The sequence below is a fragment of the Myxine glutinosa genome, chromosome 10 (genome assembly GCF_964187855.1).
Source record: "Myxine glutinosa chromosome 10, kmMyxGlut1.1, whole genome shotgun sequence".
NCBI lineage: Eukaryota > Metazoa > Chordata > Myxini > Myxiniformes > Myxinidae > Myxine > Myxine glutinosa.
In genome coordinates this window covers 67,507,828-67,535,010 of record NC_136270.1, presented here as the reverse complement: position 1 = coordinate 67,535,010, position 27,183 = coordinate 67,507,828, and the positions used below count along the sequence as shown (strand labels likewise).

The 27,183-nt window shown below is 46.0% G+C and overlaps 1 protein-coding gene across 2 annotated transcripts in view; it reads right to left on the bottom strand.

Annotated features, from left to right (window-relative positions):
* Positions 1 to 5,673: 5,673 nt before the first annotated feature.
* The window catches only part of LOC137434126 (sodium/hydrogen exchanger 3), a 130,253-nt gene continuing 108,743 nt past the window's right edge, over positions 5,674 to 27,183 (bottom strand). For both annotated transcript variants that reach the window (XM_078785748.1, XM_068126828.2), the window contains exons 11-16: positions 13,941 to 14,053; positions 12,314 to 12,443; positions 12,068 to 12,223; positions 11,748 to 11,796; positions 10,306 to 10,407; positions 5,674 to 6,392 (exon numbers count right to left, since the gene is read on the bottom strand). In XM_078785748.1, coding sequence (XP_078641874.1) covers positions 5,953 to 6,392; positions 10,306 to 10,407; positions 11,748 to 11,796; positions 12,068 to 12,223; positions 12,314 to 12,443; positions 13,941 to 14,053 — 990 coding nt within the window. In that variant the 3' untranslated portion in view covers positions 5,674 to 5,952. The remainder of the gene's footprint in view (positions 6,393 to 10,305; positions 10,408 to 11,747; positions 11,797 to 12,067; positions 12,224 to 12,313; positions 12,444 to 13,940; positions 14,054 to 27,183) is intronic.

The window sequence follows — 27,183 nt, the reverse complement described above, 5'->3', positions numbered from 1 at the left end:
TGTAGAATAAATTCTTACCCACATATGTGTATTCTTTTCATATAATTTAATTTTGATTATATAATCCCGATTTGTATTATCTATTCGGAAGAATATTTTGTATTGTATATATAATCTTTAGCTGTCCACGGTACACTCCCTCAAATTGTTAAGAAAGGCCTATTGGCCATAGTGTTCTTGAATTGCTTTTTTCTTTCCTGGCATCTTGGGGGAGTGTACACGAACAGTTGTGGGTTGTGGGTGCGAAAAAGGTTGCAGTGGGAGATGCAAGTGCAAGAAAGCGGCTCTGAAATGCACAGCACTGTGTGCCTGTGATGGTGACTGCTCACATTGAGTTGGAACTGTGACACTTGGCATGACTTGATGCAATACGCTCGCTAGTTCTCTTGCTGAACGTGTGTATACAATGTACGTAATATGGGATTATCAGTTGCTTATGTGCATTAAAACATATTTCAATACAACCATTCAATTCATTGACCTCAGAAATGTACATCTAGACACCAGAATCAAGTATCTAGCTGGCATAGAACCAGAGATATCGGTCAGCAGATTTTCGGAAGCCGCCATCTTGAAATCCAATATGGCGTCAGTAAATCAACTTCTAAGTAGAACCATTCAATTCCTTGACCTCAAGTTTGTACATCCAGACACTAAAATCAAGGCTGTAGCTGGTATAGAACCAGAAATATTTGTAATTAAAGATTTTTAAGCCGCCATTTTGAAATCCAATATGGCGGCCACATTGGGGTGAATTCCAAAGTGGTTCCATATCTGAAAATGTTCTCCATATAATATTCTATCATTCTGCCAAATTTGGTGCTTCCATCACAAAATGCACAATTGGTTTGCTATGCCGCTGCACTATAAGCTCATGCTGCAGAATCAGGTCCAGGTTTATCACACGCCCTGCTTTGGAAGCTGTCACAAGTCGCTGTAGAATGTTTCTATCTGCCTTGATGGTCGTTTCTTTGCCTTTGCTTTCTTTGCAGTCTACAGCATACAGAGACGAGAAAGTCTGTGCTTTGTTCCTATGTAAAGCGGCATTGAAATTCCTTTGTTCCTTTGAGCGAGTTGCTTGGTGCAGGGCACTGCCTAATCCGATGTGTTTTGGAGTCAAGTGCTTGTCACCACTAGCTGTGTAAATCAAATCTTGTGCAATACTGAGGATGCGGCATCGTCTTACTGACTCCTCTTTGCTTTCATCATAATCCTCATCAATATCTTGCTCTAGTAGACGCTGGCCGCCCAGCATCATGTTAAGGAACATATACAAGCTATTGGGTACGCATTCTATTGCTGCCTGCTCACTGACGTCCACTCCTTCATGTGCTGGTTGTGAAAGAATATCACTTCTTAGTTTCAGAGCAGCATGTACCATAGAGAGCAATTCATCTTCTTCCTGTGGTTTATAGGTGGGGATTGTGACTATGGTGTCGTCATCCTCTTCGCATGTTATCTTTGAAATGGGTATGTGGGCAAACTTCAGTGGAACAAAGACACTGCGTCGCTCACTTGCTTCGTTATCACGAAGTACAAGTATCTCATAGAATTCACCAATCTTATCTGCCAATTTATCCGTGAAGGTGCTCATTCTGCTGGTAAATGACACTGGAATATCTACGTTGGATTCTTCAGCAATTGTACAATACCGGTTCCACACTTCTTTTAGGTCTAATACATGACCATGCTCAGCAGAATACTTGAGCTCATCGCAAAGCCACAGCATTGCAATATCAGCATGTCGAGAATCCTGTTTAGTTTGGGTCGTCTTTCTGGTGAACTGCACATAGCAGGAGAGATGGTACTTTCCTTCCGTGGCAATTAGGTCACTAACACCAGCAACACGCACTCGCATTTTTTTTTCAAACTCAGAAGCTTCAAATATTTCAGTGCTCTTCTTGAAGGTGGTGACTGGTCAACTTCTGCTTGGCCTTGTCCTCTTGGCAGAACATGCAGAATTCCCAATTAATGGGCGGTGAGCTACTACGACGATATGAGGAAGGTTGGGTTTCTGTTCTTGATGCTGATGAACTAGAGGACGGGCTACTCTCTGCCAATGAGTCCGCCTTGAGTTTATCTAGTTTCGTTTTGTTTGTATACATAGCATAGCATGATTTATGCCAAACTAGTTGTTTTTTAGAGTCGTGTTTCAGGGCTTCTGAGAGTCTGTCAACTGCATCCTTGTACTTGACATGTCGTAACTTTTGTCGCTCGTGGGTAACATTTGATAATGTGTTGAGGCCTTTTTCTGTGGCAGCAAACAGTTTATCGTTTGTCTTTATATCTTGGCATATTTATGCACAGGTTGAGCGAAACTGGGACTGGTCTTTTAAGGCTAAGTAATGCATCCATGGTGAGGGAGTTATCACACTACCTGTAATGAAAAAGAAAACAAATTACAATTAACGTTTTAAATTACTCATTTCTTATTTTCAGAAAATAATCATCATATCCATATTCGTCTACCACGATATCCAAAACCAACACCTCAGCCATCGACTCACTTATCATGTTCATTTCTGAACCACTTCTCACCTCAAACTTCACAATTTGACATCCATGGGTGGCATCAAAGTAAGGGGGTGAAGTATGGGCGTCAAAGGATTTTAGCAAGATTGGGCACCTACGCAAAGTTGCCTCAGTGGTGCTTCGCTTCGTTAATGCGGTGTTAACATGTAGTTTATTCCCGTGACCGAGTCACATATCAGTAATGCCCGCAAGAGGGCGTTAAGTGTTTACAATCACAGGTATACAATACATGTATAATCAATATACATGTCAATAACCCAGATAACATACTGGCGGAGAGCTCTTCCATGAAAGGGTGGCTATGAATCACACGATCGAATGGCCTCCACGGTTACCGGACCTGACCCCATGTGACCTTTTCCTCTGGGGTCACATGAAGGCGAAGGTGTATGTAACTCAACCACAAGACCACAATTCCTTCATTGTCTCATTTTACTCGCTTTTCAAAATAGTCCAAAGCACACTTTGCAAAAGACTCCAGGCGTACTATATTTCAATTTGTTTCTTTGTATTTAAATCCAACATTGTGGCCATCTTGATGATCAATATGGCGGCCATCTTGGAATTCAACATGGCGGCGAAACCAAACTAGTTACAACTTTGGTAACAGTAAATTTGGAATCCTCCGTATCACAAACATGGGTATTGCCACTATTTTGAGCCTTCTATGTTGCTTAAAATCCAAGTTATGGCAAAAAATATGCTGAAAATGGCGGGCATTTTGTTTTTTACAATTTGAAGGTTAAGACTCCAAAATTGAACCGGTTAAACAGCATTTTTGAATTCAGCACCCTCGAATTATCCTAAAAAACTTGTTTAACCACTTTTAACACGAAATGCTTCCAACATTTTATGTAAGCACAAATTCTCAAATTTTTACTTGTATATCTAATCTTATTCATTCACATGGGAACACGGGACAGATTTCTATCTAATTAATATTGAACCAAACAGTGAAGATCATCACAGATTAATTATATAATATATTCAACAGCAAGGATGAGGGAGTTGAGTGGATGGAGGAGGTGAAAATTATATATATATATATATATATATATTGTGTCGCAGGTTATGACCAGAGTGCGGTCATTTTTATTTTTATGTCCACTGCAGCCACTTGCTTGTATTGACAGGAAATGACAAGAGCTCAACACTTGTCTCAACCCCAGATATTTCAAATTTCCACAAGTCCCATTTGCATCTCGGAACAACAATTGTGGTTATAACCATTTTAAAATTTCCACTTTCATTTTGACCGAAGATGCTGAAAATTATTTTTAAAAGACTGAATTAGATTTCTTGCTTGCATCGGCAGGTTAAAAGTGCCCGGCAAGCAGAACCAAGTCACTGTAAACAGCACATGTGCGAAAGGCTTCGTTTGGCATTCATACGTCAGTCACGTGTTGGAGTTCATGCCGGCAGGTAGCAGGCCCCCCTTCCGCAAACCTTCCCGTCTTACACAGCACTTCGTCTATCCCACTCCAGCCCTGGTAGCACTGCAGATGGGTGAAACGATTGTTCAAAATGAGAAAAAAGTGTGAAATTTGGCTGAGATATACCACAGAGTATACTGAATAATTTCTGATTCGGGGCCAAATTATTTTTTTCAAAATGGCCGCAATTGTGCCTGAAAACTAATATAAACATGGAAATCGGTATATTAAAGCTATTTTTGTTATGATTGAAAACACACAAAATGTCTAGAAAGGGTGCTGGTTGCCTCTTTCATCATTGCTGTTCTAGGGTTCAAACCAACATGGTTTCTAAATTCAAAATGTCCACCAAAATGGCATTGTTCGCTGACATGAATGTGAAAATTAATGTTTTTCTTTTACTTTGAGTGAAAGTAACGTAGGTTTTTACTTACATGTACATACCTACATTCACAAACAATAATTATATTCCACTGAAATCCACCACCACAAATAGGAAAGGGGAGGGGGAGGGGAGAGGAGACAGTGGAGAGTGGTAATTACCACAGAACTGATATGTTTCAGGTTTTTACTCTTTATATCTTCTCTGTAGCCATTTTGTCTTTGTACTTTCAGATCTGTTTCCACTCCCACACTGTCTCAGCACCAAAGTTCATGCTGTTCTTCACGCCTTTAGATGTAGCTGCCCTCCAAGCTCCACGCCAAGCTCCAAGCCTGCCCTCCACGCCGTCAGACGTAGCTTGTACAATAATTGGCTCATAGTTGTAGAGGTGGCGGTTGTATATTAATTAGCAGATACTAACTAGCCATGGCTATATCATTTAAACTTTTCGATCACGGGCAACGCCCGGATTATTCAGTATACCGTGTCGTATATCGGAGCCAATTTTCACACTTTTTTTCTCAAAATGAACAATGTCTTGTATTGGTGCACCTATCTGCAGCACTATGGTCATTCATACAATCAGCTAACCCATTCCCTGTTTGATTTAGCAAATCAAGGTTGACAGTTCATCCTCATGCCTTCCTTCACTCATTTAAATATAGGGAATATCATTTCCATCATTTACTCGATTTCCTTCCCATTGGGAATATTTTCACTCTTGCACACATCTAAGCTTTCCATATATGGTACCAAGATCTCTTCTGTGGAACAAACAGGCCATCCCAATTTTGAAAGAAAATTAGTGGTGGGGGGGTTTGCATCATGTCGAAGCTCCTGTAGGCACGATAACGGAACAGGAAGTAACAAAGAAATGAACAATAGAAAGGGGGCTACACTGATAGCATGGTTGAGTTTAGGTTTATTTATTTATTTACTCAAGTATTGCACCCATTGCATTAAAATATTATTCAATTTACAACAAATCTACAGTAAAATATGATCGAAATATACATCTTAAGGTATCCCTTTTAACTTGTCTTAAACCACATTTTGTACATAGTCAGATAAGTAACAAGTATGTGCAGCATGTGTAACTATAAAGGTGAGCATCAACTCAGGAACATAGCAGCAAGCATTTCCGAACATGGTGTCGTAGGTAGAGAAAAAAACACGAATATCATACAAAGAAAGATTTGGTCCAGCAACACCCCGGTGCCGATAATTAAAAACGATGACCAGTTACTCAAATGAATTACGCCAAATAATATATATATATATATATATATATATATATATATATATATATATATATATATATATATATATATATATATATATATAATTCAAGGAAGTAACTGGAAGAGGAGACATTGCCTAGCAAAGTCTGTTTTCCACTTCCCACACTAGCATTTACACCAAAGGTTATATTTTATAAAGGCTTTTAGTATTTGCACTGAAAATATAGGTCTTAAATAATTTAGGTCTCGCATCGCATTTCTCAATTTCATCCCACACCTTCTTCATGAGCACAGATATGTTTGAACACCAATGTCACTAATCCAAGGGATCAATACATTGCACTGTCCCATTCTGTCGCTTCCATCAGAATTTGGTTTCTGGTCCATCGTGCGTGGATTTCCTGACTGTTGCTGAAGAATCTGAACTCTGAGGAATGTTAGCACTTTTGTCATGGCCTCTCACCGATTCGTCTTCACCTTGGGGTGATGTGACCTCGCTTCTCAGAGAGCCCTGCATGGGTGGAGGACTTTGGCTTCGTTGTGGTGAGAGAGTGCAGCACCTGGTGCTGCGTTCAGGTGAGCCTGCACGCGAGGGAACTTTATATGTGGAGTTGTCGACCATGACGAAAGCGTCATTGGAACGTCCACTATCGCGGAGATGGGTGAGCCGAGAAAATGACCATGATGGTTGGGGCAGCTCTGGCTGGGCATCGACCGGTGGTGTTGAATTCTCTACCAGCAACCACGGTGGGGGTAGACGATAAGTTGTGTCATCTGGCTTGAAGGTAAGGTTGGTGAATCCTTCTGCACACAACATCCATTAGGGCTTATTAAACAAGCAACAAACTGGTCACAAATCCCTCAAACCTTCATGGTGCATCTGTAGGTGAAAATAAATAAATGTAACTTTCATGAAACCGATAAGCAAACAGATCTTCAGTCTACACATTTGCATCTCATCAGTCAAACAGGAAGCAAGGGTGGGATGGAAGAGGAAAGGGGGTCAAAATTCTACTTTAATTTACATAAACAACCTCTTGTGCCCCCTGGCTCCTGCCCCCACCTTTCCCCTGAACCCCCCAATTTCACAGTTCCTGTACCATGTGCTCGAATGATAAGACTTTTGTCAAATCGCATTTCAACCTGCACTCACTGCACGAGGTGCATCGGAAGAGAACCTGTGTGGAAAAACGTGGCCCATTCATTCATTTTAATAAAATAAAATAAATCAGAAAATAATTAAATTAACAATTACATAAATAAATAATTATTTAATTAAATTAATAATAATAATAAATAACTTGCTTCCACAATCCAAAAGTTTGAATCAAAGTGCCAATTCTAATTGCCTTTTTGGATTATTATTTATCATCATTCTGCCTCCGGGTGGTATCTTTACATTAAATAAGGTTGTTTGACCATTTTCAATAATGTTATTGATTTCTTGATTCGATTCCTTTTTCACTCGCACGTGCGTGCTTCCACCAGTTTCACAGTGACCATCATTTGGCCCGACTAAATATTCCTTTCAAAATGGAATGATTAGCAGGTGTGCATCAATGCTACCCTGAAGTAACACATGAATGATAATGACTTTATTGAACCTTGTTAATCAATACACAGTATGAAGCTCATTCCAACCACTGACTGACTGAAATTAATGTTCGGTACCTACCGGATGGTGTGCGGAAAAAAAAATCAAAAAAAAATCACACAACCATCAGAAATGAATCCGTAAATGAATATTGATGTAAAAAAAACAAAACCGTAAATGTGTCTGTAAAATTAATAAATAAACAACCTAAATTGATATCTAGCAGCAGGTCAGTGATATTTGCCTATACTGTAATGATAAAGCTTCTATTTATTATGTACCTACAAACAAAGTATGGTTTATTATTGCTTACACAATGTGTCAATATACCCACTCATACTGTCGTGGCAAAAAATATTGGCACCAATTTGCACTTTTTCAAATAATGCACCATTTCTTCCAGAAAATTGTTGAAATTAAAAAATATTTTGGTATCCACAAATGTATTTCTTTGGTTTGCAGTGGAACAAAACAAAAAAAGCTGAAAAAATTACAAAATCTTAGCTTATTCCACACATAAATCCTAAAATGGCCCGGACAATATTATTGGCACCTTTTAGAAGTTGTTAGAAATAATTAGATTTCAAGCAGGTAATTCTCATTTACTTTGGAATTGAAATCACCTGGAGTGAGTTCCAGGTGCCTGCAACATAAATAAAAAAAATCACTCATTCAACCAGTTTGACTGGAGAAATGGAGTCATTCTGCTCTTTTGTGTCACGGTGTTCCGCAACGAGCATGGAAAAAGAAAGAAAACCAGAGAATTGTATGAGGAGGTCAGACAAGATTGTAGCCAAGCATGAACAATCTCAAGGCTACAAGTCCATCTCAAGAGACCTTGATGTTCCTGTGTCCACTGTACACAATGTTATCAGGAAGTTTAAGGCCCATGGCACTGCAGCCAACCTCTCTGGATGAGGCCACAAGAGAAAACCGGATCGAAGATTGCAGCGAAGGATTGTTCGATTGGTGGAGAAAGTACCTAGATCAACTGCCAAACAGATTCAAGCTGACCTTCAGACACAAGGTACGACAGTTTCAACTTGCACCATCCGTCGCCAACTCAATGAAAGGGGGTTCTATGGTAGGAGACCCAGGAGGACCCCACTGCTGAGAGAGAGACATAAGAAAGCCCAACTTGAGTTTTCCAAAACACACTTGAACAAGCCAAAATCCTTCTGGGAGAATGTCCTGTGGACAGCTGAGACCAAATTAGAGCTTTTTGATGAAGTGATGAAGCACATAATCTCTATGTTTACAGAAAACAAAATGAAGCGTTCAAAGAAAAGAACACCTTCCCTCCAGTCAAACATGGACAAGGTTCAGTGATGTTTTGGGGTTTCTGTGCTGCCTCTGGCACTGAGTTCCTTGAATGTGTGCATGACATCATGAAATCAGGAGCTGCGTCTCCGTCGAAGGTCATGGGTCTTGCAGCAGAACAATGACCCAGTCTTGCAGCAGAAAACACTTCAAAAAGCACCCAGGAATGGTTCAAGACAAAACGCTGGACTGTTCTGAAGTGGTCAGGAATGAGTCCAGATCGAAATCCAATTGAACACCTGTGGGGAAATCTGAAAACAGCAGTTGGGAGAAGGCACCTTTCAAATCTGGGAGAACTGGAGCAGTTTGCACAAGAAAAGTGGTCCAAATTGCCAGTAGAGAGGTGTTGGAAGCTCATTCATGGCTATATAAAGCACTTGACTGCAGTTCTTTTGTCCATAGGCTGTGTTACCAAATATGAAGTCTCGGGTGTCAATAATTTTGTCAATGCCATTTCTTTAAAAAAAAATTATCTAAAAGGACGTATTAAATTCTGAATCAAAAATAAAAGGTTCTGTAATAGTGAAATAAAGAATTGTGGAGACCAAATACCTTTGTCAATTTCAACTTCTTTTTAGAGAAAATTGTGAGTTGTTTGAAAAAGTGCAAGGGTTCCAATATTTTTGGCCACGACTATGTATAACAATGAAAAACACGGTCCGTCCATCAAGTTGTGTGACTACATGTCTATTAATTACGTACCTTTTAAATGTCCATTGCATGCTGACTATACATACATGTATATCTATTAATTGCATACTATTGGAATGTACCATTCGACCCTTAAAACTGCTGAGACCCCTTGGATCTTTAAAGACCCTTTATGACTCCCAAAACCCTTAAGACTTGTCCCTTAAGTCTCCTTCGACAGCTTAGAGCCTTGATCATTCAGAGCTTTAGACTACTTAGTCTTAGGCACTTGCATCATTTAGAGATTCGAACCTTTCTGCTGTTGGAACATACCCTTTACACATTTTGACCCTTTTAACCATCTAGTCTCGACCCTTTTAGGTGCACGCCACACAAACATATAGTATTCATGCAATATACAGACTATGCTTTTTTCAGCAAGTAATGTGCAAACTCGACCCACCCAGATGTTGGGTACTCCGCTAGTTATACAAATCTTACTATAATTCACCAAATGTCTCTGTCTGTTCCCAGGTACCGCAAAAATGGCTGAACCAATTGCAATGACATTTTGGGTGGGTAATCCTGAGACCACCAGGAGTAAAATAGGCTATATTGTTTTTCCAATTTTTCCAATTTCCAATTTTTCCAAACACGATGGAATAATATTTACCGATATGAACAGTGATGTGGCTTTTATTGAAATTCTACAAATACTGCTTAGATTTTGATGATTTGCGTGTGATATGATTTAACGGATGTTTATATAAATCGTTTAAAATAAAAAAAGCCTTCAATTTCTGATATTTTGCCTTTTCATTTGGGCTTCCCAATTGAAGCCCCGCCCATAGGGCGGGGCGGGTACCGTTGCTAGTAAATCAAATTGGTTTGTACTTTAAAGTGCAGATAGAAAATCCATTCATGCTCACTACCTGCAAACATGGTGGTGGTATTTCCACCACTTGATGGGCCTAATGACTTCCTCCTTTGTTGAACTTCCTTGTAAATCTCAAGTACCATACCTTACATCAATTAATCTATCACAAAATATGCTCCATAAAGCTAAAAGGGAGTGAGTCTGCCAAAGGAAACATTTTACAGGTGATGACAATTCCTTTGTACTCGAGCAACACCACAAATAATTAATCAAAAGCGATCGAGAATATTGCTTACCTTCACTTGAATTGCTTGGGCCCATTGCAATGAAGGTTATCCCATTCTCATCTTCCTCTTCTTCCACTATCATGTCGCTCCTGCAAGCCCCATCATATTTATCTGGAAAATACAAAGTGTTTGTTTTGCATTATGGGCCTGGACCTTCACATGTGTAGTTTGGGTGGTCCACTGCAGCCCTGCTAGGTTATCTGCTGTCGTATCCTTTATCCTCCATCATACAACCTTTCCCGGTCATACCTCCATCATATCCCTGGTGTTGGGCTAGCGGCTAGGGTGCCGGCTTAGGATTCCTAGGATCCTGGGTTCGAATCCCGGTCGATCGCTGAATTAACGCCAGGGGGGTTGACTCAGCCTGTCATCCTTCCGAGGTCGGCAAATTGAGTACCAGTTCACTGGTAATTCCCTGCTTGTCGTTAAAGGCGGCAAAAAGGGTTGGCGTCAGGAAGGGCATCCGGCCGTAAAACATTGCTTCAAAAAGGGGACCGAAAAACAACAACAACCACAGTTCCCGAAAAAAGCCAACCCCCACTTGCGGGGAAAAATGGCCTCTAAAAGTGTTTTTTTTTTTTTTATACAACCTTGAACCACCGTGCCGGCTTAGGATCCTCGGTGCCGGCTTAGGATCCTAGGATCCTGGGTTCGAATCCCGGTCGATCGCTGAATTAACGCCAGGGGGGTTGACTCAGCCTGTCATCCTTCCGAGGTCGGCAAATTGAGTACCAGTTCACTGGTAATTCCCTGTTTGTCGTTAAAGGCGGCAAACATGGTTGGCGTCAGGAAGGGCATCCGGCCGTAAAACTGCTTCAAAAAGGGGACCAAAAAACAACAACAACCACGGTTCCCGAAAAAGGACAACCCCCGCTTGCGGGGAAAAATGGCCTCTAAAGGTGGTTATTTTTATATATACAACCTTGAACCACCATGTATAACCACCTCTAAAGGTGGTTATACAACCTTGAACCATCATCATGCTTGAGGTCTTGCAATGCATGGTTCAGATTACCTGTTCAAATCATAAACAATGGTTTATGCATCGAGGTTAGTTGGTTGACCAAAGCTGAACCTTTTTCAGTCGTTTTAAACAGGAGAGGCTTTTGGGAGGTGGATGGAAGTAGGGTGGGGAAGTGGAGGAATCCAATGTTATGTGAGACTTCATGGTAAGATGTGAAATCGACTAATTTTTATAGGCAAACAAAGGCCCATCAATGAACTGCTCTTGTTGAGCACAAGCAAGTCTCCGATGCATTATCGTTTACAAAGTGGAAATCGTGTTCGTGCACCATTCATTGTTCAACACAGGACAGGAATCGCCGAAGCACTTTTTGGCACTATTTACACTAGGTGCACTAGGTGGGGTGCCATTGCCTCCACAGTACTCGATTCCTAGTTCAAGTACTCATACAAAGCCAATCAAATCCTCTAAGGTATTTTCAACGTACCAGACCAGGAACAATTCCCCAGATCTCCATTCCCTGGGTGTCCATTCATCTGGTGAGAAAAAAGGCAGGTGACTAAAGATGAAGACATTTAAATATCCCTCGATTTTTTTTCCTCCCCCTCCCCTCTCTCCCCCCCCCCCCCCCTCCCCCTTGAATTTAAATTCTGGCAGGGTGATTCATGAAACATAAGAGTGCCAATTTGATGTTGGTTGCTTTTGAAGAAAATAAAAAGGTAAATGTGATGGGCAGCATTTGATCATTGTGCAAACTCATTCACTTTGGAGAATGTCATTAATTGAAACAAGAGGTCAATTACAGACCAGGATCTTGTGCCGCCTCTTTCCCCTTGGATGCTTCCCCTGTTTGCTCGACTTGAACGACTGCAGACGTTTGAGCATGTTCCGCTTAAAGATCTCTCGTTCCTCCTTCTGGTGCGGATCGTTCTTCATTGTATGACGGCTGTACCTTGGCTGCCTCTGTGCGTACGAGCGGCAAAGGACGTCTAGGTCATTGCAATCATCGGTTATGCCAGTGAAATTGGAGATCAAAGTAGTAAAGGAACCCACCCGTCGGTGTGTCTGGTACAGGCTGTTCGAGAGCATGTGGTGCACGATGATGTCCTCAGAGTCAGCAGGGCAGCGCTGAACTACATCCATAGCTTGCATGTCCAACAACACGTTTGTGTCACTTTTCCGTCTGTGTTGAAGCACAAAGGTAAGGAAGCAAAGATGAGTTCCTTATGGCAATCATGTAACATCTGTCACATGCATGCGCACACACCACAAGATCACCGCAGAAAAAAGTAATATGCTCTTCCTGCAAAACACCAGGGCGCCAGATTATAGTCGGGGTTTTGGAATCAAACCCAGCCGAAACAGCTGGATTGAGAGTTCGCTACTTTCTCTGCAACATCCTGTGGGACTGGTGACAGATAAAAGATCAGTTTGTTATCTTTAAGATGCTTTTGCCAAGTTCGTACTTGACAATGCAATTTCATGGCATAAAAGCAGCAAGTCGGAAAAGTACATCCGGGTGAATGGTTCCTTTTGGCACAACTCGTTTTGCCAATTTGCTGGGCAGACATTCCTGTATTTTAACCAATGCGACATCACAATCCATGCGGTACCTCCATCGTTTGTCGAATGGAAAGTTAGATTCTGCCGGTGTCAAAAATTGAGACTAGGATTCCAGGCCAGTGTCCTTACAATTCATCCACTATATATACATATTGTTACGTTTATGGGGGATAGGCAATGGAATGCATTAGGCCAAGTAGGATTATATAGGTAGTGTCCTCCAACTGTCATGAAGAAGAAGAAACCTGTACCTTAAGTCAGCTTCGTGTGTTCGGATTAAGTGTGACATGTGGTCACACGGAGAGTGGCTCTTGTGCTATGTAGCTTAGGGATCAAGGGTAAATCCCCTGTATGTAAATGACCTCTGATTTTTCCCTTGTTCCTTATGACACTACACTACACACACTACCAGCCAAGCGATTGACGCGTAATTATAAACATTAAATAAAGTAACCGGAACCAGGACATTCAAGTACCGCTGGCGCTGCCAGCCGAGTCATCGCAACACCAAGTAAACAGGGCCGTGGGGCCCCGTCCCGAGTAGTGGTGATTGGTCCGGGCGATGGAGTGATGAGATGGACTCTGATTGGAGCACACGTGGACGTCATTGGATGGGGGCGCCCCAATTAGGAATTGGTTTGACCATACATTCTTGTTGCCTGCATTATTTTCATTAAACCTGTTTATGTGTTGACTTTGAATTCCTTGCTCTGTCTCGTTTATCTGTCGGTAGTTCGGAAAACCCGCTTCGCGCCCGTCCATCCAGGTAAGCTCGCTGCCCTCCGCGTATTAACACAGCCATAGGTTGACTGAACGCCTCGGAGGTAAACTTGATCGGCTATTCGTCCCCAGGCGTGTTAACCCCCGGGAACACGACAATATATACATGTGTGGTTGTGATGGGATGAGCCCGTGCCCAAATGTGCATGCAGCTTCAACATTTTGCATTCATGTTTTTTGTCAAACATGAACAATATTGGGAGATACAGTAGCATGAGGTGCGGAGTTGTCCAGCCATCTCAGCACTAATTGCAGAATTCCACTGGTTTTCCAGAGCAATCAGAACGACCAAGCAAAAGAGGTTCACCAGAAAAGTGAATTAAGATTTCAGACTCACAGCATATTGGAAAGTGAGAGCTCAGTATCCGATGGAGCCAAGGCTGTAAAGTTGATGTTGCTCGCTTTGTCGCCCGGAGAATGGACAAAGGCCAGAGAGCCGCTCATCTCCTTCTGCATCCCAACAAATGATAAAAACATTAAATGGCAAATAAAACCGAGTGTACACGAGCCAACCCCACACCCTGCCTACCACCACCCCACCCCACCCCACCCTAACCAACCGACCACCCACACAAACCCCAACCCGAACCCTCCTACCGGCACCAAATGTAATATGGAAGAAAATGTGCCCAAACAGTAACATGTTGGTGCTTGGGGATCAATTATATAAAGGACCTGCCATTGGAGATGGATAGCACTGGATCATTACAATAAATCCAAATTATATGTACTCATCCACACAAAAAAAAAAATGTCACAACTTGTACAAAACAAGCAGAAATCTCACAATTTGTTTTAAAGAAATGTCTTCGGAGGCCAGAAATATTCCCACCTTCCTGTTGGTTTGGCTGGGGGAGTGTTTTTGTCTTAAGACTTTCTGGAACTGGCTTGTCAGGCCTAATGTTCAACTGAAGGCGATTTGGGGACCAAAGTATTTTGTTTGGGATGCCTGCGATAACTGACGTACTCTTCGCAAAAGACCATTGGGATCTTCAACATCCACAAGCTAATCTTAGCAAATGGGACTCAATTTAATGTTTATCTTGGGATGACACACTAGTGGGGGGCCGTGCATGGGTAATTTTTTCTTTTAATTTCAAATTGATGCAAAAGTTTCGTTTTCAGTACCAATTTGAAGGTAAGGGCCTATAGAACAATTCTGGTTCGAGTGTCAAGCACTCATATAAAAAAAAATTGTGGAATTTTTCCTCCTCATGGAGGAATTTGCAACCATCGTCGACACTCCATTCCAAACATCGCAAGGCTGAAAGAAGTGGCGACGAACTTTGTCTGTAGGCTGTACTCCAATGAGTCAAACTAGGACAATGATGTTGACCTCGTCCAAATGAGGGTGTTCTCACAGAAGTCTAGGGACGTGGAGAGAATTCCCCCAACGGGTGATGCTTTGCATCAACATCTCAAAAGGCGTGTCTTCCAAGCGAGCATCTGGACAACACCCCAAAGGTCCATGATGCCTGTCAACAACCCCACAAATAATGGGTGGAAGGAAGAGGATGGCAAGCTGCTTCCCATTTGGACCTCGCTGCCCCTCGCCAAGGATGTATTCCACCTGGATGTGAAGTGCACTTGCACAAGTACCTGCGCTCTGTGCAAGTGCATGAGGGCAAAGTTGAAGTGCACACGTCTGTGCAAGTGCAAATGCGAGAAGTAGCTGGACCAGAACAATTTCCAATACTGACATGTATATATGGTCGATTTGTTAGCCACTTTCTTATTAAAACTATTGTTCAAGGAGTTATTCAAGCAATTGTCTAAGCAGTTACTCACCACCATATTGTAGCACAGTTAAAAGATAAATAAAAATGTCACTATATCATTGGGTCCGAGTATAATTGTTCAGTTTATCTTACTATAATTCACCAAATGTCCGTCCGTCCGTCCGTTCGAAGGTACCACAAAAACGGCTCAACCGATCGCAACGATATTTTGGGTGGGTATTCTTGAGACCCCTGGGAGTAAAATAGGCTATATTGTTTTTCCAAGTTTTCCAGTTTTTCCAAACACGATAGAATAATATTTACCGATATGAACAGTGATGTGGCTTTTGTTGAAATTCTACAATTGCTGTTTATTCTACATAACAGGAGAGAGTAGATCGACTCCTGACGAACTCTTCCTATATAAACGTGCGGCTCTGAAGTAACATGGCAGCGTGTACAAAGCGACTGAGAAACAGGTATAGCGGCCGCTTCCGTGTTAGATTTGGCGTGCACTCTTTACACATGAACGTGCGACTGAGAAAGACGTGTAGCGGCCGCTTCCGTGTTACAGATTCGGCGCGCACTCTTCACACATAAACGTGCGACTGAGAAAGACGTGTAGCGGCCGCTTCCGTTTTGCAGAATTCAATCTTTTTTCAAAATGGGCACCATGTACTGTTTAGATTTTTATGATTTGTGTGTGATACGATTCAATACAATATGTGATACGATATGAATCGTTTAAAATAAAAAAGCCTTCAATTTCTGATATTTTGCCTTTTCATTTGGGCCTCCCATTTGAAGCCCCACCCATAGGGCGGGTACCGTTGCTAGTTTTTTAAAAACACGTTTCAGCTTACCGGGCCTATGACCCTTTGTCTTTTTTTTTGTGGATATGCGCCGATACCGGCAAAATTATTGCTTCTATGAGCAATATGCTTGAAATACAAGTTGCTACTCCTGATCCTGAATCTATACATACCTCATATGTTCAGATCGGATTATCCAATTAAAAGTTATAACAGTTTCCATATTTCGCATAGGCTGGTGGGGGGTGGGGGGGAAATGGACAACAGACCAAGATGAACAAACGAGGGATGCGGGTAATGGATGAGGTATGGGAGAAGGCAGGAGGTGGACAATATGGATACAGAAACAAACTCAGGAAGGAAAACCATCAGGTGTGATCAATTGTTCTTCATAAACCAATGGCAAACCCAATAATGACAAGCGTTACGCCTAGGTCCCCCGTCGGTGAAGTGATGTGAGTTGACAAAGTGGAAGACGCAAGGCGGCCATCATGGATTTTGACGTGGTGTCCCAATTTTCAATAGTGTTCTTCCTTATACATAGATACACCCACACACCAGATTAGAAGTTAGTAGTTCGTTTATTTTTCAAGATATTGTGCTCACAATGTTCAGACATATATATGGTAGCGGCCATCTTGGATTTTGACGTAGCGACCAAATTTTCAATAGCGTTCTTCCTTATGCCTAGATACACCCACACACCAGATTAGAAGTTGGTACTTCGCTTATTAGTCCCCTACCGGTGTACACCGGAGGGGACTATAGGTTTGCACGCCGTCCCTCCGTCTGTCAGTCTGTCAGTCTGTCAGTCTGTCTGTCAGTCCGTCACGCAAAGAACAGTTTTCCGGAATTTTTTTCTAAACGCTTAATGCTGATGATTTCAAACTTGGCACATCGTTTCCACATGATAAGTTACAGATCAAGTTCGAACTTCACGACGTTTCGATCATTTTTGACAAAGTTATGGGACTTTGAACTTTGGGAATTCTGATAATTCTGATGATCCTTAACTCAATGCCATTTTAAGTTTTCATTTCCTTTAAAAAAGATTTTCTCTGCAATAATAGGACCGATTGAGATCAAATTTTCACCATATGATGGACTCGGTCTGTAGAATATTTTAATGGTAATTATGACGTCACAGGTCACGTGGTTCGGGCGCCATAGTTTTCGTGAAAACACGAAAACCCCTTTTTCTCTGCAACGGCTGAACAGATCGAGGCCAAACTTTGCAGGCAGAATCGCATACCCGTGACGAACAAAAAAGTCAGCGAGCATGACGTCATGCGTCACATGGTTTCAGAGTTATGACGTTTTTAAGCATGAACCTTTAAAACCGAGCCCCTCCCTCATTTTTTATCCAATCGAGGGGAAACTTCACAGATCTGTTCCGCATGTCAGTCTACTAAAATGTCCTTTTGGAATTTGCGATAGCTCACGTGGTTTGGCAGATATCGTTAATTAAACGAAAATATTCTTTAAAAATGGATATCTCTTGAATCGCTTTATTGATCGACGTGAAACGTCATACTATAGTAGAAGTCATGAAGAGCAACAAGTGTGCAAAATTTCAAGATTGGATGTACGGTCTGGAAGCTAGAAGTTGTTATTGCGTGAAGAAGAAGAGGTGTCAAGTGTGCGGATTTAATTGTTCATCACATGCACAGACTGAAGGGATCGTTGGACACGATCTCTCGCAGTCAATTTAACCTCAAATAAAATTCTAATTTAAGATTTGTCAATAACTGAGGTATATTAACAAACAAATAAAACAGATTTGGTCAAATTCTGACTTTTTTAACTCGATCGCATTTGACAGAGTTGTGACAAGCTGAGGAAGAAGAAACCTCGCATTGGCTTCTCCAATGTGCCATAAAAAAAATGGATATCTCTTGAATCGCTAGTACCTCAGACCGTGAGTTGGTAATAATTTATATAATTCACACAGTGCAATACGTGCAGGCCACTCCTCGCGGACTTATCAACGAGGCGAGGCGTGACACACGTGTCTCAGCATACCTCAGATCAAGTTTGAAAACCAGCATCAACCGTGCATAAATTTGCATATAGGATCATTTTTGACAAAGTTATGGCACTTTGAACTTTGGTAGGGGACATGTATTGCAGCGCAATACTCAGAATGCTTGTTTTTCAAGATATTCCACTCAAGGTTCAGACATACATGGCGTCAGACATACATGGTGGCGGCCATCTTGGATTTTGACGTGGGTTGCACCCACACACCAAATTAGAATTCGGTCCTTCGCCTACGCACGCACGCAAGGACGGAGGGGAAAACCATAGTCCCCCTTTCGCTCCGCGGTGCGACGGGGGACTCTCTATGAACCTCGGCGACAGCTTCGCTCAAGCGATGACTCTGACCTTAGAGCCGCCCAAGCTCTAAGTTACTTAGCTGCAACCAGCACCAAGTCGTTTGGCGAGAAATCCTTTTCCTTTGCTGCACCTCTGCTCTGGAATGACTTGCCTTCCTCTGTTCGACATGTTGACTCTCTTCCTGCCTTTAAAACCTCCCTCAAAACCTATCTGTTTCACAAGTCTTTCAAAGTATAAGTCCTGTTTTCCCTTTGGTTTGAGGTGGGACAGAGATCGAGAGTATGTCTGCGTACATGTGCGGGGGAGGGAGGGGAGGAGGAGGGGGAGTACACATCTGTGGGTTTTGAATGGGGAGGGAGAGGAATAGGGCAAGAGTGAAGGTGTGTCTGTGTGTGTATGTTTGTGTGTGTGTGTGTGCGGTGTGTGTGCGTTCGCATGATAATGTAAAGCGCCATGAGGGTAGTTTACTCTGCTTGATGGGGCTATATATTTTATAGCTCTATAGGTAGTTTACTCTTTTATAAAGACTCCTTTATTATTATTATTATTATTATTAAATTATTAATAATCAAGATCAAACGAAAATCATGACCTCATCATGGTCATTACAGTTCAGAAGCAATTAGCCTGTAACACATGGGCAAATTAACCTGCAACAGTGCATAGGCTTCAAATTCCGATAAGTAAAATGAAAGGATTGTAGGATATTAAATTTGGAAACCCAATGAAGAAGAAGAGCACAGTCAATATCACAGACGTCAGTTTATACCGGCAAGTAGCAAGCTCAATCTTTAGTTTCTCGGAACCTTTTGCTTTTTACATCCGTCTGTGGAAGATTCAGTTACAAATGAGAAATTGTACAACTCGAGTGTGAACAGGTAATGAAAAGCAAGCAGTTTTTTTTTTGTTTGTTTGTTTTTTTTTTGTATACAAGATCGAGGCTCGTGAAAGAGCAAACATTAATCACACAAAAAGACAAACCGACACACAAAACACAAAAAACAAGGGGAGCGGCAGACAAGATGGGGAGAGAGGGGGGAGGACACAAAAGAGAGGGGGAAGAAGGGGAAGGACACAAACACAACATTTGAGAGCAGGGACATCGGGAGGACTTGGGGGGAGGTGGGAGAGGATTAAAACATATGAACACTGCAAGGACTCTGGGGTGAATTACCGGGGGTAGAAAAGATCAAGGTTTTCGATGGGGGAAGATAAGAGATGGTGGTGAACAGCTGTTTTAAAGACCTGGAGGGAGGAGTGGGATTGAAGGGAGTGGGGGAGTTTGTTCCAGAGGCGGGAGAAAAGGGGAATGAAAGAGTGAAGGTGAGCAGAGAGCCTAGACTTTGGCAGTTTAACCATAAGAGGGTTGCAGGCAGATCTTGTGCGACCTGAAGGAATATTGGGGGGACAGAGCACAGAGAGAGCTGGGGTAGCAAGGCCGGAGAGGAGTTGGTAGAAGACAGAAAGACCACCAACCTGTCTGCGGTGAGTGAGTGAAAGGCCCTCGGCGTTGACTACATTGCAGGAGATTCCAATGATTCTGAAAGCTTTGGCCTCAACAGCGTGAAGCCGAGCAAGGTGTGAGGCAGGAGCACCAGCCCAGAGGGGGGAACAGTATTCCATTGAGCTGCGGATGAAAGCCTTGTATGTGGTGAGGAGCTCAGGTGTGCCAAGGAAGGACTTCGCACGACGGAGGATGCCCAGTCGGCGACTGGCTTTGGAGGCCAGCTTGGAAATGTGGTTTTCCCAAGAAAGATCATGGCAGATAGTGAGACCCAAAAGCTTGAGCGACAGAACTTCTTGGAGAGGATTGTTGAGAAAGTAGATGGGAGGGTTGTCCAGTCGGTCCTTTCGGAGAGACATTGTAAGAGTGTGAGATTTGTCAGGATTGAAAGACATGTTCCACTTGTTTGACCAGTCTGTGATTTTGTCCAGGTCTGCAGAGAGTGAGGAGGCTGCAGACTGCCGATCTGAGGGATGAGGAATGGAGCGACAGAGAGTAGAGTCGTCAGCAAAGAGATAGAGAGGATTTTCAAGAGAGTCAGAGAGATCATTGATGAAGACCAGAAAAAGCACAGGGCTCAGAACACTACCTTGGGGAACTCCAGCCTGAACAGGAAGAGGAGATGAGAGAAACCCATTCAGGGCCACACGTTGACTACGACCAGAGAGGAAGTCCGCCAGCCTTGCGTGGAGATTTCCATGGATAGCAAAGGAGGAGAGTTTGGAGAGCAGAGCAGGGTGCCAGACCGTATCGAAGGCACGTGAAATGTCAAGGGAGACAGCTCTAATTTCCTGTTTGGCGTTGAGGACCTCCATCCATTGTTGAGAAAGCAGAAGCAGCATGTCCAGAGTAGAGTGACCAGGTCTGAAACCAAATTGATGATCAGAGATCAAGCCATTGGAGAAGAGGAAAGATTTAATATCTGAAGCAATGATGGATTCCATGACTTTGCTGATAATTGGGAGAAGGCTGATTGGTCTGTAGTTGCTGGGATCTGTTTTTGCACCTTTTTTGTGCAAAGCGGTGATGTTGGCTGATTTCCAAGCAGATGGCAGATGACCTTGAGCAAAAGAGAGGGTGAAGAGAACAGAAAGAGGGAGTGAAAGAGCAGAAGAACATGATTTTAGGACCCGTGGGCTGATGCCGTCAGGACCAGTTGCAGAATCAGAGTCGAGGGTTGACAGAAACTTTTCCACCTTGTCAGGAGGAAAGGACACAGAGTCCAGGAGCAGCTGGGTACGACTGGGTACGGTGGGTACAGAGAGGGATGGGTTTGGGACACAAGATTTAGAGGCAAACACAGAGTTGAGGCATTCAGCATTTTCACGTGCGGAGTCAGCCGTAAAGCCGTTTGAGGTGAGGGAGGGGATGGAGGGGGAACAAACACCAGAAACAGATTTGACCAGACGCCACCAGGATTTGGAAGAGGGAGACAGATAAGAGAGTTCGGTCTTGAGAATGGTGAGATATTGTTTCCTGGCTCTCCTGAGGGTGGACACACACTTGTTTCGGGCTTTGTGAAAGGAAATGAGATTTCCTTCCGTTGGATTTGCTTTCCAGGAGACGAAAGCAAGTTGTTTCAGGGCAACAGCCTCACCACAAGAATCCGTGTACCATGGACGGGAGGAAGGGTATGACAACTGAAGACGAGATGGTATAAATCTGTGCATGAGAGAGAGCAATTTACTTTGAAAGAATTCCCAGGATGAGTTGATGTCAGAGGCGGTAGAGATGGGAGACCAGTCCAGATGATTGATGGCTGCTTGAAGACCGTGCCAGTTGGCCTGAGTGAAATGCCAGACTCGTCGACGCTGAGGAGGCTCTCTGAGAATGGTCAGAGAGATGTCCACTTTGACAAGCACATGATCAGATGAGCCGATTGGAGCAGAAGAAGAGCAGCAGACATTTTCAGGGAAGTTTGTCATAACCAAATCCAGAAGAGAAGATGCTCCGTTGACTGAGATCCGGGTCGGGAAATTGACAGATTGTGTCAGTCCCAGTGAGTCGCAGAAGTCCTTTGCTGAAGAGCCATGGCTGGTGAGAGAGGTACCCACACCCAGCCAACTGGCATGGTGACAATTGAAATCACCACATATGAGGAAGAGAGAGTTGGGATGGGTAGATAGAAGTTGGTCCATATTATCAGACAGTGAGATGTAGATGGAGTCATCGCTGATTGGTGGACGGTACAACACACATATGAACAAAAGGTGGGAGCGAAGGGGAAGCCGTAGCCAAAGGTATTCCTGGGGGTGAGGTGGAGAGAGGGCAGTGGAGGGCGAGTGAGGAAGAGAGTTTTTTATAAAGATAGCAACCCCACCTCCAGGACGAGGGAGTAACCTGGGAGAGATACCAAGGCATCAGAGATATCATGAAGGAGGAAAGTTTCTGTTAAGCAGATCACATCTGGTTTGTCAGAAGCAACCTGTATGGAGAGGTCAGTCAAGTTTGAGCGAAGGCCCCGGATGTTTGAGGTCCATACCGTTAATGAAGAGGAAGGGGGAGCATCGGGTCCAGAACAGGGGGGGGGGGAGGGGTAGGGTAAGATGTGGAAGAGGAGGAAGAGGTAGGGAGAGCTGTTGAAGGTGTGTCAGAGATTTCAGAATAGCTTGGAGAAAGGGAAGAATGGGGCAGACAAAAGGTTTGATGGAGATTGGGTGAGGCACAGTGAGGTGTTATTTGAGGAGGGGGAAGAGCAAGGCAGGAGGTTTGGGGAGATGAAGGTGAAAGTTGGAAGGAGGAAGAAGCAGGGAGGATGCTTTGAGGAGGAGGGGTGAGAGGGGAGTCTAGGAGGGGAGGAGCGAGGGAGAGTCTCGGAGGGGAGGGGTGTGGGGGGAGTTTAGGAGGGAGGGGAGGGAAGGGGCAAGGGGGGAGATTTGAAAGGGATGGGTGATGGGGAGGATTTGGAGGGGAGGGGTGAGATTGGATTTTGAAAAGTGTACGATTCATGGGAAACGAACATTTTTTGCAAAATGAGTTTGAGACCTTCGAGTCAAAAATACGTTTGAGGACACTGGAGGAGGGATGGAGTTCTGGATAGTTGATGGAATGTAGAAAGGAGGAACTGTAAGAGATGGTATTATATATATTTTTTGGAATGAATAGATTTGGTGAGCAAGACGAAAGCATCCTTTTGTAGGAAAAGAAGAAAAGGGTGTTATAATATATGAGAGAAAATAGTTGTTCAGGGGAGAGATTATACATTTCTAACCGCGTGATCGCGAACGAAGAACGAACGAACAAAAAGAACAACAAATAAACGAATAAGACCTGGGAAGGAAATATTTTTTTGGGTTTTTTTTTTTTTTTTTTTTGTGAGTACAGATATTAAACAAGGAGGTACGGGGTGAACGACTGGTACGAAACAGAGAACGAAAATAATTTCAGCGCATTCGACGAATCACTGAGAGAAAAACAAACCACAAGGTCTGAGACGGTACGGTAGTCTAAGCCTACGAGTACTAGGCCGCAGAATACTCGATACCATTAACCGACGATTGTGTATACATGAACGAAAAATTAGCACCGAAAATTTTCCAAAAGATACGCTGTAGGTACATACACCGAAAGATAGATACAGTCTCGACAAAAACACAATTGAGAAATATCACTTAGCTTCGAAAGCGTGAGCGCATGGAGCAGCTTCGAAAAGACGTGACCTCGCCGTGATCTCGCGAGATCTCAGATCAACGAGTTCAACTATGAACAACGAGTTCATAGTTTCGTTGGCTTAAATATGTGACGTCAAAATTTGGGCGATTTCTTTTTCGTACAATCCTCCCAAAATGGCCGAGTTGTACATTGAAGCGCGGAGCTACGCGCGCGACTTGCTACCAAGGAGGAAGCGGACAACGCGGTTAAAACAAGTGTCTATTGACAAGAGGTCACTGTAGCACTGGCGCGCTCCTGGCTGCGCGCCCGGTGTATATCCTGAGGCCACGCCTACCCCTGGGGCGTGGCCGCCACCCACTTGGTGCGCGGAATGATGTCACCACGCCAGTGGGCTTTCGTGTCCGCCACATCCGCCCCCCCGCCCCCCCCAGAATTCCCGCGCACCTGGAGGGCCAGTTTGCGGGGCAAACGGATGACCCGGCCGAAGCGCCCTCTGGCGACCGGCGGCGTACGGGGTGCAGGGATGCCAGCTGGGATGCCCCCGGCTGTACCCGGGATGGGTGCCGGGGTGGCATGCCGGCAGTGCTGGGGGTCCGCCCGCCAGGGGGCGGCCCCGACACGGGGGCCGAGCCACCGGCGGTGGGTGGTCCACGTCGAGGTGGGCCGGCTTGAGTCGATCCACCGAGACGCGGTCGGGACTACCGCCGATGTCCAAGGTGAAATATTTCACCCCGGTCTCCAGCACGCGGAAAGGCCTGTCATACGGGGGCCGCAGTGGTGTCCGGTGGGCGTCGTGCCGGACGAAGACATACTCCGCGGTGCGAAGCTCCGGGGCGACGTGCATGGGTGGGTGCCCGTGGTGCGCCGTCGGCACCGGGGCGAACCTCTGGGCGGTCTCCTGCAGCGCGGAGCACTCCTGCGCCGCGGACCAAGGTGCCGTGGGGTCGGGGAGAAACTCGCCCGGCACCCGCAGCGGTTGTCCAAAGACCAACTCCGCCGCGGATGCGCGCAGGTCCTCCTTGGGCGCTGTCCGGAGGCCCAGCAGGACCCAGGGGAGCCTGTCGACCCAGCCGCCATCGCGGGAGGGTGCGCCGAGCGCGGCCTTCAACGAGCGGTGGAACCGCTCGCACAGGCCGTTAGCCTGGGGTGGTAGGCCGTGGTGCGGTGCAGCTGGACCCCGAGCCCCCGCACGACCGCCCCCCAGAGCTCCGAGGTGAACTGGGGGCCGCGGTCGGACGAGATGTCCGAGGGGGCGCCGAACCGGGCGACCCAGGTGGCGATGAACGCCTGCGCGATGTCCGCCGCCGTCATTGACGCCAAAGGCACGGCCTCCGGCCACCGGGTGGTGCGGTCCATCATGGTCAGGACGTGGGTGAAACCCCGCGATGAGGGCAGAGGTCCCACCAGGTCCACGTGAACGTGGTCAAACCGACGTTCCGGCACCGCAAACGGGGCCAATGGGGCCTGGGTGTGTCGGTGCACCTTCGAGCGCTGGCACGCGAGGCACGTCCTGGCCCAGCCGCGGACGGCCTTCCGGAGGCCATGCCAGACAAACTTGTCGGCGATCAACCTCTGGGAGGCCCTCGTGCCCGGGTGGGACAGGCCGTGGATGGAGTCGAAAATCCGGCGCTGCCAGCCCGCGGGCACGATGGGGCGAGGCCGCCCGAGGGAGACGTCGCACCAGAGGGCCGTGACCGCGCCGTTGAACGGCACCTCGGTGACGCGGAGGCCCGTAACGGCGGTCCGCAAGGCCTGGACGTCGGGGTCGGCGGCCTGGTCCGCCGCCATCCGGGCATAGTCGATGCCGAGGTGGACCGCGTGGGCAACGGACCGAGAAAGGCAATCCGCCACCGGGTTGTCCTTCCCCGCAACGTGCCGGATGTCCGTCGTGTATTCGGACACGGCCGAGAGGTGACACTGCTGCCGGGCCGACCACGGCTCGGCGACCTTGCCCATCGCGAACACCAGTGGCTTGTGGTCGACGAAGGCCGTGAACGCACAGCCCTCAAGCAGATGGCGGAAGTGCCTGACCGCCAGGTGGAGCCCGAGCAACTCGCGGTCGAAGGTACTGTACCGGCGTTCGGGTGGGCGAAGCTGCCGGCTGAAAAACGCCAGCGGTTGCCAAGCACCATGCACCCATTGCTCATGCACTGCGCCCACCACGTAGTCTGAGGTGTCGGTGGTGAGGGCGATCGGTGCATCGGGCGCCGGGTGCGCGATCATGGTGGCGTTAGCCAAGGCGAGCTTCGTGCCCACGAACGCCGCGTCCATCTGCTCGGTCCAGGTGACGTCACCTTTGCCCGGCTTCCCTCGGAGGGCCTCGTGCACGGGGCGCAGGAGCTGGGCGATGCGGGGCAGGAAACGGTGGTAAAAGTTTACCATGCCTAGGAACTCCTGGAGCCCCTGATCGTGCGGGGGCGCGGAAACCCCTTCACGGCCTCCACCTTGGCCGGTAGGGGGACGGCCCTGTGCCTGGTGACGCGGTGCCCCAAAAAGTCGATTTCGGCGACACCGAACCGGCACTTGGCGGGGTTCACGATCAGGCCGTGCTGGCCCAGACGTTCGAAGAGCGTGCGGAGATGGTGTAGGTGCTCTTCGCGGGACGCGCTTGCGATGAGGATGTCGTCCAGGTAGACGTAGACGAAATCCAAGTCACGCAAGACGCTGTCCATGAGGCGCTGGAATGCCTGAGCTGCATTCTTCAAACCGAAGGGCATCCGAAGAAATTCGAAAAGACCGAACGGCGTGATGACAGCCTTCTTCGGGATGTCCTCTGGCCTGACGGGGACCTGGTGGTAACCGCGTATGAGGTCCACCTTCGAGAAGAAGGACATATTCGCCAAGCAGACGGAAAAGTCCTGAATATGGGGGACGGGTAGCGGTCGGGGGTGGTGGCGTCGTTGAGACGGCGGTAGTCCCCGCACGGTCGCCATCCCCTGCCGGGCTTGGGCACGATGTGGAGCGGCGACGCCCAAGCGCTCTCGGAGCGCCGCACGATGCCGAGCCGCTCCAGCGTAGCAAACTCCGCTTTAGCTACCGCAAGCTTCGTCGGCTCGAGGGGGCGTGCCCAGGCGTAGACCGGTGGCCCGGCGGTGGGGATGTGATGTTCCACCCCGTGCTTGACGGTCCCCACCGAGAAGGTGGGCCTCGTGAGGGCCGGGAAACGGGCGAGGAGGCGGGTGAATTCATCCGCTGCCAGAAGCGTGCAGATGAACCTGGCCGGAACAGAACCGCTCAGCAAGCCGCTCGGCGAGCCGCTCCATGAGCTGCTCAATGAGGCGGGCAGCGCGCAAGCGAGCGAGCTGAACGTCTCAGCCTGAACAAGCCTTCTGTGCTTGACGTCGACCAACAGGCCATTGGCACAGAGGAAGTCCGCGCCGAGCAGTGCCATAGGCACGTCGGCAGTGACGAACGACCATCGGAAAACCTGCCCTCCGAACCGCAGAGAAAGGCAGCGTTTTCCGTACGTGCGAATGGGCATACCGTTGGCAGCAAGCAGCGCAGGGCCCTGGCCCACGGACTGCTTGTCGGATGTACCGGCGGGAACGACACTCACCTGCGCTTCCATGTCGCACAGGTAACGGCGCCCGGATAAGG